Consider the following 14,236-nt stretch of genomic DNA (forward strand, 5'->3'; position numbering starts at 1 on the left):
GCTGGCAAGGAAGCTTGAGGCAATTCAGCAGCACAGAGGTGAGCCGTAGAAACAAAGACAGGTTTGTTTGGGATTTTGTAGCAGCTTCCTGGAAAAAGCACCTGGGTTTAATGAGGTGGTGCAGAGGCAAGGCAAGCATGGCGTGCTGGTGCCTGCAGATGGGCTGGCGCTGAGCTGCAGGCAACCCGCAGCCACAGGAGCAGAAGAGCAGAGTAAGGCAGGGAGCCCTGGGCTCTGGCTCCTTCCCCAGGTGTCTGCAGGCACCCTTCTGGTGATGCTGAGAGCATTGGGGATGCACCTACCCTGAGCAAGGACCGTTGCCATCTCCCTTCCCCACTGCCAGCGGGGTGCAGACCTGCCTTTTGTGGGCAGTCAGGGACAGCATGGCCCCACAAGCCCGCCCAGACCAGGGCCTGTGTTCCTGCTGGCAGAAACCAAAGGAAAGGGCAGGAAACAAAAAGGGAAACCATGCCTGACCCTAAAGACACCAGAGGATAGAGAGATCATTTGCCACCACACCAAACCCACAGGCGGGCATCAAACTCTCCATCCCCAGCTGGTTCCTGAGAACTACAGCAAGGGGGTGGGCAAACATGACCCCAGGAGGTCCTCAGCACAGGTCTGGCTTACCTGCTGCCAAAAGGCTGGCAAGATACTGCTTTATACCAAACTGAAAGAGATCAGCTTTCTGTTCCTGTTAAGCTTTATCAGCTGGCCCATGCTGAATTATTTAAATCCATCTTTTATTAATATACCATGGCTTTTTTTCACTCAACCTCTACCAAGTCATTTAACTACTCTGAATGGATTGCACTAGCTTCATCCCCATGCGATGATGCTGGAGGTGATGAGAGGGACAAGCCACTGCTCTGCTGCTGCTTCTGAAGCGTTTCAGATGCCAGTAGACCAAAGTGGTCTGCTGGATGACTAGAGCACTGGATTTACCCTCATGCTTAATGGGAGGTCTTGTCTAAACATGCAGATCATATTGCTGCGTTATGACAATACCTTTATTTAGAAAACTCCTGCTGGGATATTGTACATACTCTTAAAACAAGCTTAGTGTACCCAAAACCAAGCGAACATTGGCTAAAATACTGCCAGTGCCAGTACAGGGGCCAAACACCAGCACTAAAAATTGGGCACTGAAGGGAACATATGCCCAGCCCCTTCCAGCGTGCATCATCACCCATCGCTAGCCCTCTGGGTATGTGACTGCAGTTGCCCACAATACTGCACTGCCAGGAGAGAAGACGCCTGCTCAGGAGACCCCAGGTCCCCAGGTGCAGTGCAAGCTGCTCTGAAGTCCTGCCCCACCAACAAGGGACATGGCAGAAAGCACCTGCCTGGGTGCCAGGACAGTGATCTGTGCCCAGCCAGAAGCAGAGGTGCCAGGAGAGCAGAGATTATGGCCTTGGCGCTCAGGCAGCTCTGGGACTGAGTTTTGAGGATCTACATTTGAGATATGAGCACCTACATGAGGCTTACGCCATCAAAATTCCCTCCACATACATACAGGATCAAAAAACTCAGGCTGAGGAGGAGTTCGGGAAATAATCTAATCTGGCCTCTTGCCCCAACAGACCAGCCCTAAATATTTGCTATCCCTCCTTCTGCAAACTGTTGTCCAATGCGGGTGCTGGGCTTAAAGATCAGAGGCTTCAACAGGGCCTAGCCATTCAAAGTCCTCTTAAGAGCTCACACAGCTTTCACAAGGTATGCACATATTATTTTTATTCCTCGCTTGCCTTTTTAACACCTATCTGTGTTGATCACTTGCTATGGCATGCAAGATTTTCAGAGCAGGGCCATTTCTGTCTGATGTGTGATGATGTATGAGACCTCACAGACCTGGTACTACCCCAGTGTCAGTCACATGGAGGTGGCACGACCCTGAGCGTGGGCACGTACCAAGTGTGGTCAGACACACCAACTAGCAAAAGAAGGAGCAGGCCTGCTAAAGGTGCCCTCAGAACAATAAACCTCCTTGACTGGGACAAAGCACCCCTTTGTGCTTTAAGTGGCTGGAGAGAGGCCACAACTGGCCATGCCTGCAAATCCAACAGGCTTTAAAATGCATGAAAAATTCTCAATAATTTAACTAAGTAGGCAACCTTGTGCTAACAAATGAAACCGTATCTACTGCTGCAGGAACAGAGTGGATTTATTTGTCACTCCAGGTTATAAAGCAATGTTAGGCTTTTACAGATAAAGCAGGACACTGCAATATTGATAAGATACCTGGGTTTGGTTTATAAATGCAACATGAATTCCTCTCTCTTAGGGAATTAGAACAGACCCTGGCTACCTGCATGCAGGCAGGCAGGGCTTTCGCCTCCAAGCAGGTCTTTGGTTTGACCAAACCAAGGACCCTTTTTCAGTTTCCACTCACTGGCAGGTGGACTTTGGCAAATGAGACTACTTCTAGCTAAGTATCTATCTCCAAGGGCAAGCAGCTGATTTCTGACAGCTACATACAGAGGCTTGGGCAGGGGGAAGGTGTGACGAAGGCAGAGAGCAAGGTTGTAATACTTCCAAAGTTGATAAATCACCCACAAAACAAGCCAATCCCTGTCCAAAGCAGAGCTGTAGAGAACCACAGAGGAAGAGGCAAAGCTCATTTTTATAGAGAAAGAATAGATGATAAATAATCCAACCAGCACAAACTGACCAGCACGATAAGTGACAGGGCTCCAAGTGGTCCGTGTCTAATTTACAAGACTGTACTTAAAGTTCATAATGAAATTCCAGATATTCTGGTTTATCTCTGGCCTGGCCTATTCAAACTGTGCTGCAAGCAAAGAACTGAGGGCTGAGAGCTTGGTTTTGCTGTGGCTTTCTTCCTCAGGTCTGACAAAAAGGGAAATGCCAGCTTCATTAAGTTTTATTATCTGTTTTCTTCCTCAATTAAGCCACTGCCACCTGTGCAGGGCACAAGTGCAGCAAAGGCACAGGGCTGAGCACCTGCAGCTCCTGCAGGCTGGTTGCTTCCTCCCTGCCAAAGCCAGGACAGGATCTCACCTGCTTATTGAGACAGCATCTGCCTCCACCCCGATCAGCAGCACCACTGGTGCTGTACGGACCAGCCGAGCACCCCAGCCCCGCTCCCCTAACAGCGCTGGAAGGAGCCATTGCCTCTTGGCATTGCTCACGCCAGAGAAGATCTGACTCAACACATGCGTAGGGTACACCTGCTACACACAGAGATCACATTTTCTCATGTCTTTTTCTACCTGTGACTGTACTTCCATGTCCCACACATCTCCATTGATCACATCACCTTTCTCCTCTTGCTGCTTCTCTCGCAGCCCAAAGCTGTCCGCTTTTCCCTGGGGAAGCTGGGGTTGCCTCCCAATGGCTCCGGTTCATGGCTGCTCTTGTGATTGACAGAGTACTTCACGTTTCTGCACAATGTGCTCCATGCATGGAGGCTTCCCTGCAGCTGGGCTTCAGCTGCGGGCACACCAAGCCAGGCACAGACTTCCCCCCTCACTGCAAAGGCAAATGATTCATGACAGAGGCACAGGTTGAAAGACACTGGCACGGATACTAACATAAAAGGATTTAAGTCCTAAATCCTCAAAACGATATGGTTTTAATGAGCAGGACAAATGCAGAATTCCTGAGCACGGGACGAGCCCCATGCCTTTCTCCAGCATGCAGCTCACACAAAGCTACGGTGCCCAAAGCACCAGTGGACACTCAGCAAACCAGACTCGCTTCCCAGCAGGGCTTGGGAACAGCAATCCCACCCCAGCTCTGGTGAGGGATGCATGGGGGCACGAGCCTGCACAAGTGGTGGGGAATTAGCTGTCCTCCTTGAGGCAAGATGCCATTTTCCTATAACTTCTCTTCCTCTTCAGGAGGCGGGATGTAATTACTTTGTATAAAGCAATGCTGTTTGCTTCCCATTTTGTGTTTGCCAGCCCACTGCCCTGAGAAATGAGAAGCGTGGGAGAAAAACCTTTCCCCATGAAGCCTCTTTCCCAGTTGAAGATGAATGTGGCATGAAAGCAGGGGTGACAGCCCACACTGAAGCGGTACCTGAAGTCCCAGTGGGTCGTGGCTGAATAAGCCCAGAGGAAGGACAACCACGTTCCTGTGCAAGCTGACAAAGACCAGGGGCCCAGAGTAATTTCATTCTTATCCACTGATGATGATGCTCCCATGTAGCTCTGGCCTTTGAACACTCTCTAATGTTCAGAAGTTTTACTGCCCACTTAAACATCCACTGGGGGTGCTGTCTGGGGGGAAGAGGGAGCTGAATATTTAATTTCAGTCTATTTCATCAAATATTTAATCTATTTAATATTAATTAAATCTTGGTCTGAATAAACAACAGCTAAAAATTCACCTCTTCCTCTAAACATCTGGTAACTTGAACATGCCGGTTTATGCCATCCCAGTTGAGATGGTAATTAATAAGGGAGGGATCCTGTCTTTATATTCCCAGTTGCTGGAATTGCTGTGGTGGCTAGTTGGCCTCTTCTAGCCTTTTAGGCTGAATCTTTTTGCAGCTGGATGTACAGTAGCATCACCTGGTTTAAACCAACCACTTCCGCACCCTGCTTCATTGTGTCTCATTTTCCATTTGTATCCCCACAAGTGCATGCCCTCATCCCACTCCTAGACGCTGTTAAATCCTCAGTGATAGGAATCCATGAAGCTAAGGTGATGAGAAAAGCTATTTCACCAAGGGGAAATAAAACCCAGGCTCCTCACGGGTGAATCTGGCCGTTGTGAATCATTTCCCAGTGCCTGGCCCCCCACAGCTGCATGTCTCGGACCATCATCCAGCAGCATGGCCAGGAAAAGCCATTTCTGGGGACAGTGAGCAACAGCTACAATAAGAGCAGATCATTTCCACTGCAAAGGATTAAAGCCAATTAACACTGGGCTATAAAGGCAGCTGTCACCATTGCATCTGCCACTACAACCGTCTTATTTTACTACAGGAAACTCTATTTGGACCCAACCCCATTCATCCCAGTCATACCAGCCAGAACACATTTTCTAATTAGCCCAGAGCCAACAGTGATGAAAGATTGCCCTACATGCAACTCCACTTACCTTGCTTTCCTCAGTGCGTGCCCAATTTAGCAGAGCAGCATTTAGCTTTCCTTTTCCTCTCTGCTGCACTGTTTTAAAGCCATCTCACCCAAACGCTGACTGGTGTTGATGAAAGTAATTATACTGCGGCTCAAAAATGTATTGGATGCACCTTCATTATCCTGAGACAGAAATGCCAAAGGCCCTATGATGGTAAATCTTTCAATGTAAGCAAGTCAGATTACTCAGTTTAAACTGGCCATTTTAACTCTTCTGGCCCCAGAACATTTTGAGGCTCACTTAAAAGCCACAAGATGTTTTGAAAATAATAAACATAGGATTACTTTTAACTAATGTCTCTGAAGTTTATATCCTTGGGCTGTACTTAGGTTACAGGTCAAACCTGTAACCAAGAGAAACAGGGGGACTCCACTCTTCACACGTTGGCCACGTGGTTGACTTGGGTCATGTTGCTGCTCTGTATTTTAGGTACCCCCCTGGCGACCAGAAAAACTTAGTAATGCATTTGAGGTCCCTGTAGAAACGTGTCCTGTCTGGGTGGTGGCACAGCAGAGCCGACGAACGCGGAGAGCTGTGTTTGTGCTGCGGCAAGGCTGCAAAGTGCCAGGCACAGCCATGCCTAAATTAACAGGAAGCTCATTCTGGCAAACCTTGTTCAAGGAGCCATTTCAGGTCAAATATCTGCATCATGAAACCAAGAACAAACTCAGCTTTACACAGAGACGCCTTATCACTTGATTACCCAGGGATCATGATTGTGGGGATAATTGCTAGGAGAGGGGAAGCTTCGCCAGGGTGCAAATCAGCATCACAGCAGCCCAGCAGAGAAGGTCTGCTGCACCCAGGGTCTAACCCTGCAGTTTTTGGTCTGCAATAGGAATAGTTTGTCCAAATTTTCCTGATGGCAAAAGTTATCTTGGCAACCAAAAGCCAGAACCTCAGCATTTCACCCTTAAAACAAGTTCAGTCAATTCAGAAAAGCAGAAGGTTGGATGCAGTGTCTTAAATATTTATCTAGACATTTATTTTATTTTTTTACTCGGGGAATTTTTCAGTAACACCTTAAAGTTTCAATCTTCAGAAGAACGCTTTGCAGCAACTCCATGCGTGCAGATGAAGGCAAAGCAGCCTTCAGCAGGAATTATTTTACCAGAGATGTCCAGTGGTGGGAAGAGTTTTCTTTTTTTCTGTGGAGAGAAATTGAAAAACAAACAGGAAAAAGGCCATAAAGTCATGGTCCAGCAAAACACAACTGTTTCAATCAGCAAGGGAGCAATCAAATCTTTCATGTAGCAGCTGATTTATAGCAAATGTTTCTCATCCCTGGGAGTGAACCCTGCAGCAGGTCACACAGCTCAGGAGGACCACAAGGCTGCTCCTGCAAATGCAGTGCCCCCGGCTGTACCCAAACCAAATGGGCCAAACGCTGCAAGTGTTGCACACAGGGAAGCAGGGATGTTTAGATAAGCTCATCTCACCTCCCTGACAAACCCCGCTCAGTTGCTGGCTTTTGACTCAAGCATGTTTTTGAAAGCCACCCAGACCTCCCAACGCAGAGCATCACTGAAGGGAAACACATGTGGGTGGAATTTCTTCGTTAGCGCAAAAGGCACTGCTGGCCCCAGGAAATCCCTGAATGCCTCGTGACCCCCGAGCCTCCTGGGAAGGGTCCTTGCTCCTCCCTATTCCCTAAAATCTGCTGCAGGCCACTGTCAGAGCCACAGGGGGAGAGCAGGACCGTAGATTCAAGCCAGCACAGATGGTCTTTCCTAACTTGGCCAATACGGAGTTGATCATCACACTAACAGACTAAACCAGAGCCAGCTTAAGCAGTTTTAAGCCAGTTTAAGCTGGCAAGTTTACACCTTTACTGATAGAGACCTATGCTCAAGGTGATGGACATGCCTTCCTGCTCCCTTTTATGGTTTGTCCTCATGCCTCTCTGTTGGATTCGGATGCTGGGACCCATCTCACGTGCCTACAGACCTGGCTGTGAGATGTGGTCCTCACACACTGGTGGTCCTTTCTGGGAAGTGAGCACTCCTGGGGGACCACTCAAATGGCCAAGAAGGTCCCTCGAGAAGGAAGGGATGTTGAATGACCAGCTCAAGGACCAGCATCTCCATTCAACACCTCCCAACATGCCCTGCCCCACGACAGCAGGTCTCCTTCTCCTCTGCTTGCAACAAACCTCCCTCCTGGCACCAGCCATGGTCTGACCCAAGGAAGGCATGTTTTGTGGTGCCCTACACAGCCCTGTTCATCACCCCTTCTGCTCAGCCCTGGGGGCATTTGGGAGTGCGCTGTGGCCTCGTGCAGCTTTACTGAAGTGTGACCCACAGCTGGAGTTTCACCTGGACTTCCCAGGGCTCAGACTACAACCCTTTCTGTTCATGGAAGGGTCAGGATCTGGTCCTCAAGCATTTGTGAGCTGACCAAGTACTAGTGGCTAATGCAGGGGGTGGGCTCCCCGCTAACTCTGTTCTCTCTTCACTCCATTTCTACAGCTTTGGATAAGGCACAGCAATTGCAGCAACAAATATTTAACAAGTTGCAGAGATGTTACTATAAATCAGCTGCAAAGAGCGGTTCGTAGCAGAAACAGTGAGACAGCTCCAAGTGTAGCTGCCTGCCAGGGCACTGGCTGTAATAAGGGAGCAATCTCGGCAGTCTTTGAACTTCTCCAGTGGTGAAAGAACAGGGAAGGTTAAGAAATAAAATAAAACAAAGAGCTGAAGCTCATGAGAGCCTCACAGGCAGCCAGGCCAGCAACCCAACCCAAAGGGACATTGCAGGGCACCAGGTCCAGCAACCCCCGGGCGAGGGGATGCTGGGTGGGACGGGGGTACTTACGGTACAGGAGAGCTGACAGACAGGGGCTGAAACGCACGGAGGCTCCCCCAGGCTTGAGAAACTCATTTTGCATGAGCAGAGTGATTCAGGCCAAGTCCATCCCTCACTGGAATATCTTGGAGAGGCTCCTCTGAGTGACCAGCTCCTTATCCCCTAGGGAATGGGAACCAAAACCCCATGGAAATAAATGCCTGTGCCAGCAGGCCGAGGAGGTCAGGGACAAGCCCTGGGCAGGCAGTCACCCATCTCTGCAAGGGCAACCCTGCTGCTCGGGCAGCTCACCCCTGGGGACATTTTGGGACACTTGCCACATCTCATCTCAACCCCTCCTGCATGTCCTTGAGCTGACACCTTTGGGCTGTCCTCGCGTGTCCCCACACAAGGGTTGGGGTGCAGGGTCACCCCACGCAGGAAAGCTGTGGAGAAACCCCTCCCGGGGCAAAGCCGTCAGCAGCACTTCTGCCTGCTGTTCGCTGTGCCAGCCCACTGCGGAGGCAGGTCCTCCTCCCCACCCTTGCACCATTAACCTTGCAGCCCCAAAATAAAAGGTTATAAAAAACTACCAAAGTTCATTACATCCCCTAATGTGACATTTGCATGGGAATGAGCTGGGAGCAATGAGGCAGCTTTCTCCTGTTGAGGAGGGATTCAGGAGGGGGAAGGGGAAGTGCCAGGCATCGGGACCAGGCAAGGGCGGTGGGACTCAGCCCCACAGTGCGATGGGACAGGCACAGAGGTGAGCGGGACAGCAGAGCTGGACGCAGTTACAGCAGAGCCGGAGGGAGCGTCCCAGCAAAGCCCACAGCAACACGACCTCTGGCTCAGAGGCAGCAGGGCCGCTCCTCACCTACAAAAGGGAAAGTGACGGTGGTTTCACCCCAACACCTCCACCACCACACAGCCCACAGTGCCCGGAGGACATGCCCATCCCCAGCAGGCATGGAGAACCAGGACACAGCTGAAACCAAAATGACCAACAGCTCAAGGAAAATGAAATTAAAGCCTGAGTCAGAAGGTGGCAAAGGCAGCAGGATGGTGGAAGTTCAGACGCTGGCCACAAGGACGGGCAGGCAGCTCTGCTGTGTCAGACGCAGGGAGTCACTGCCCACGCGTAAAGCAGCCCCTTGAGTGTTTTATTTGACTGGGCTGAACCGTGAGGGCACAAGGTTTTGGAAGGCACATGGCCCTGTAGGTGTAATTACAGGTTTTTGCACCTTACTTTTACTTTTGATGGAAAATTGGGAGCAATCAGACATTTCAGCTGTGCAAAGCTTCACTAACTGAAAGCCCACCAAAGTCCCAGTCCCTCAGCCCCAAACCCACCAAAATACTCTGTTGTCTGTACTAGAGGTTCGGCCAGGAAGACATCAGACAGCCAGAGGGATGGGGCAAGCATTACCAATGGCTGCTGCATTACCTCCTGACCCACGGGGTCTGCTTTGTAAAACCCTCCAAGGCCAACAGGGCCAGCTGAGACCAGAGGACGGACAGCAAGACACTCTTCCCAGATCTGTCCCTCCTGGCCTGCAAAGGCCACCACGAGGTGACCAAGAGGTTCATCTCTGGGCCATCACCAGGTGCCCTACACGCAGCAGCGATGCTGCTTGCCAGCCCTGGTCCACCTCCCAGCTTGCCAAGCACCTCCAACTGCAACCTTGGTGGCAGTGGCAGAGTGGGGCCGTGAGACCAGCAGCTCCAGCGCTGGGCTCCGGTCACTTATTTTCTCACCAGACAAGAAGCAGAGTAGGGAAGCAGGCTGACTCCAGGCACCCCAACAGTGGGAAGACTAGGAGCCAGAGGTCCCAAATGGTTACACGTGCTCCTGGGCAAAATGAGCACACACTAAAGCACTCGCATGATCGGTGTCTCATGTCCCCCACCACCACCTTTGGAGCTACCTGGCACTCGTGGCAAAGAAGGAGCCCAGCTGAAGCTGATGGCAACTGGACCCCAGCGTCCTCAGGGAGGCAGGTAGCCACACAGAAGCAGTTCTTCGTTCGGTGGGAGAACGATCCCCCATCACCCTCCTGCAGGGAGGGTCTCGGCAGCACTGGTATAAGGGCAAGCAAGCCCAGCCGGCCGGCTCTCAGGGGCTGGAAACAAAGCCCCACTCAGATGCGCACTCCTGCATATATCAAGAAATGTTGCCTTCCAGTCTAATCATTTCTAATCCTATCTGCAACCTAATTATTAAAAACCTTCTCAACTCAATAGCTGTAAATGCTGCACCAGCCAGGCTTCCCCAGCAATGGTGCCAGGCTGCATTTCCAGCCAGGCAGCAAATCACACCCTGAAACCCTAAGCTCTTTTCTTTAAGAAACACGTGAATGCTCTTACTGTGGCCTGAAAAGCGGGGCAAAGAAACCCAAGAAATATCAAGGACTCACTGTTACTATGCCACTGCGCAATGAACCGAGCCATTGTTCCCTACCTGGGTTAACAACACCTTTCGGAAAACACGAGTGCTTTTCCCAATGTGTTCTTTAAAAAAATGTCAAGACCAAAGCTGCCGGAGGATCGGTGAACAGCTGGAAAAAAAAAAAAAAACAAAAAAAAAAACCAGCTAACAGATTATCCAAAGGTTTTTCACACTTGATCTGTAAACGCTCTTTTATTTAATAAAAATAATCATCCATTATAGCAACTTCTGCTTGTGGTTGGTTTCTTTTTTTTTTTTCTTTTTTTACAGTAAAACACAGTTTATTTGCTTTCCTCACCTCTTGAGGATTCATTTCTGAAAATGCAAGTGAATGTAAACATTGCTCTCCAGGTCCCAGGATGCATCTGGAGTTAATTACAAAGTCAAAAGAGAGAGCAAAATCAACAAAACACTTCCCAAAAGTAAAAACGTACTTTTTTAAAGTCTCTTCCTATGCACCATACAACTCCAGAGAAGGCAAATTCATCTTGTACACAAGACTTACACAAACTTTGCTTTCTCCAAACAATTTCTATGACTTGTCAGTATTTGATAAAGCTATTTTCATAACATTAATAGACTTGCAGATTCATTTATTGTGATGGATCAAAAGTTTTTCCTTTTAATATTCTCTAGAAATTTCTTCATGGCACAAGGACGTTAGATTTGTTATGTCCATTTTCGTATTATTTTTTTAGCAGAAAGAGCTGAAAGACATTTCAGGAAAGGAGTGTAAAAGCAGTGTTAACTCTCCTGCTCCAATCTCACAATATTTACACATTTCTTTTTTTTTTTTTAAAAAAAAAAAAGAAAAACTTAATTACGCTATAAAATACTGGAGAAACTGTCAGTTAAGTTTCCCATTTCGGAGTTTTGCCCTGTATAAGACTGAAAGAAGGATGCTTTCATATTTCCTAGGAAAGATGAGACTGGCAGATTAAAAACTGAACTCTTCTCCGTTAATTGAGAAAGGTGGAACAGCCTCTGCGCACAACCCCCCTCCTCTTCAGCAGGAAATCCCGCAGGAGTTAAACCATCACAAATCAATACAAATGAGATAAGATGATATGCGGAGCCCTGCTATTTGCTTTGAAATGTTATCTATTTACAGTTGGAGGCGGGGGAAGCGAGTTAGCATCGAGCACATTTTGGTGCTGCAGTGTGGTATAATACCAACCGAGATTAACTCGCGGGGAGCTTGGCCAGGTCCCAAACCTCCGGTTGCACAGGAAAAAGCCTGTCACTCCGTCGCCTGGGACGCCCCTGCCTGCACAACAAAGCCACCGCTCCGTCAGGGTCTGCTTTAATGAATACGGAGAGGGCAGTTACCATCCCAGCTGTATTATATCACAGGCAACACAGAAATTAAATCACGTACAATGTAAAAAAAATAACAACAAAACCAGCCAGTCTGGTGAGGTCTGTGATTTTGGCTTTATAGCCAAAAAAACATGACCGGGTATTGGAAATTTTGGTAATATCATCAAATTGTCAGGTAGGGGGAATGGCTGTAGTTGTTCAGAGGTTTTGCGTGAGGGGGTTTCAGGGGTGGGAAGAGAGGGACTTTTAAGGTGTCAAAGATAATTAAAGCATTCACAGTTTCAAAGCTGCTTGCCTTACAAAAATTAAGACATTCAAATTCAGGGATACAATACTGTATTTTACAAGGGGGTTAAAATTAATTACATATACAACAGGGAAAAAAAGATACAACAAAATAAAAAAGCCAACACCTCTGCGGTGGCATACTCCCTCTTTGTTGTCCATCTCAGGGAGCTGCACGTTGCTTGTCTGTAAAGAGTCAAACTGAGCAGTCATGAAAATATCCACCCAGAGATTCTGGCAAAAGAAGAAAAAAAAAAAAAACCACCCTAACAAAATAAACCAAGCAAGTCAAAAGCCATCCTCCCCTGGAAAGCCGAATGCCACGGCTCGGGCTTCCACTTGCCTGCTGCTCCTCGCTGCTGCTGCCCAGCATTTCCGTAGGCTCATCTTGGGTTTTAAAGGCTTCCTGCTCACAAGCTGAAGGAAACCATCCCATGCAAGCACAGCCCAAGAGAGCCATGCCTTACTCTCCTACAAAGTCTTGAATTAGTCCTGCCCATAGCAAAGGGTCCTTCAAACAATCCTTTTCCTCTCTATCCTGCAGAGGATCCTTTTGAAGGCCCGTCTGAAGTCATGGTTGAAAATGGTATAGATGACGGGGTTCAAGGAGCTATTGCAGTAACCAAACCAGAAGAAGAACTTGAAGAGGGTGTCGGGCACAGAGCAGCTCTTGCAGACAGCCATCAGCGTGTAGGTGAAGAAGAAGGGGAACCAGCAGATGACGAAGACCCCGATCACCACCGCCAGCACAAAGGTGAAGCGCTTCTCCCGGTTCTGCCTGCCCTTCCACCGGGACCCTTTGGTGTTCCTCTCCTCCTCTACCTTCCTGGGCAAGCTGTCCCCAGGCTTAATCTGGCTCAGCTTAGTCTTGGTCTTTCCCCTTGAGGGTCTCTCTGACTTCTTACACTGGTTGTTCTCCTGGTGCTCAGAGGAAGAGGTCTCCTCCATGTCTATGCCGTTGACCTCCCCCTCCTGCCTGCCGCCACCTCCTGCCGCCTTCTCCCCATTGAGCTGGGCTGTGGCTGGCAGGTCCTCCTTGTTGGTCAAGCCGTTCTGCCTCTTCTCAGGGCGCTCTGCCCGCTTGTTTGGCGGTACCCTGGTTCGCCTCTTGGCTATCTGGTAGATGCGCATGTAGACCAGGATCATGATGAGGCAGGGGGCAAAGAAGGAGCCGATGCTAGAAGAGATGATGTACCACTTCTCATCGTTGATCTTGCACCCTGCCACCCCCTGGTCAGCCTGCTGCCCGCTCTTCTTCTCGATGGAGATGAGCGGTGGGAAGGAGATGACGGCGGAGATGACCCAGACGATGAAGATGATGCACTTGATGCGGCGCGGGGTACGCTTGAGGTTGTACTCAATGGCTTGCGTGATGGACCAGTAACGGTCCAGGCTGATGGCACACAAGTGCACGATGGAGGAGGTGCAGAACAGCACGTCCAAGGCCAGATAGATCTCACACCAGACTTTGCCGAAGTACCAGTACCCCATCACCTCGTTGGCCAGGGAGAAGGGGATGACCAGCGTGGCCACCAGGATGTCGGCCGAGGCTAAGGAGACCAGGAAGAGGTTCTGGGGGGCCTTGAGCGCCCGGCTGGTGAAGACGGCGATGATGACCAGGACGTTGCCGAAGACGGTGAAGAGCATGAGCAAGCCTGCCAGGCTGATGAGGGTGACGGTGGTGTGCAGGGGGTACGGCGTGCCCCAGCCCGGCCCGGCACCGCTGTCGTTGAAGGTCCCGTTGGTGCCGGGAGGGGGGTAGCCCTCCTCCTCCTCCAGCTGCCGCTGGTACTCCATGGAGGAGAAGAAGTGGCCCCTCTCCGTGAACGGGTGCTCCAGGTTAAACATCAACCCCGGCTGCGTGGACACCCCCGCCCTTCGCCCCCTGCCCCCCCCCCCCCGCCCCGCGCCGCGCCCGGCTCCGCGCTCCTACTGCGCCGCTGCCCGGGCCGGGGCCGGGCGGCAGCGGCCGGGGGGCTGCGGGCTCCCGCGGCTCATGCTGGGCTCTGCCGCCGGCAGCCGCTGAGCGGGGCGCGGAGCGGGGCCGGGGCTGCAGCCGGCGGCGGCTGCTCTGCCTCGCCCGCCGCCGAGCCGCTTTATAGCCCCGGATCAGGCCGGGGCTGCCGCGTCAGCCCCACGTGGGGAGCTGCCCCCGGTGCGCGCACACACACCCGGACACGCACAGACGCTCACACACAGACACGCTCCCCGCACACCCTCCGCTCCCCCCCCCCGACACGGACACACGCGCCCCCCGCCCCACGCACACGCTCTCTGCTCGGCCCCTCC

The 14,236-nt window shown here is 50.6% G+C and overlaps 1 protein-coding gene across 1 annotated transcript; it reads right to left on the reverse strand.

Annotated features, from left to right (window-relative positions):
- Positions 1 to 12,460: 12,460 nt before the first annotated feature.
- ADRA2A (adrenoceptor alpha 2A) lies at positions 12,461 to 13,795 on the reverse strand. The gene has a single exon (XM_009492407.2). It carries the CDS (start codon positions 13,793 to 13,795, stop codon positions 12,461 to 12,463), a length of 1,335 nt encoding a protein of 444 aa, XP_009490682.2.
- Positions 13,796 to 14,236: the final 441 nt, after the last annotated feature.

This window comes from Pelecanus crispus, chromosome 10 (genome assembly GCF_030463565.1).
Source record: "Pelecanus crispus isolate bPelCri1 chromosome 10, bPelCri1.pri, whole genome shotgun sequence".
NCBI classification, from domain to species: Eukaryota; Metazoa; Chordata; class Aves; order Pelecaniformes; family Pelecanidae; genus Pelecanus; species Pelecanus crispus.

Excerpts from the sequence above, each read along its gene's own strand:
- ADRA2A (XM_009492407.2), bottom strand. The coding sequence starts at position 13,795 with ATGTTTAACCTGGAGCACCCGTTCACGGAGAGGGGCCACTTCTTCTCC.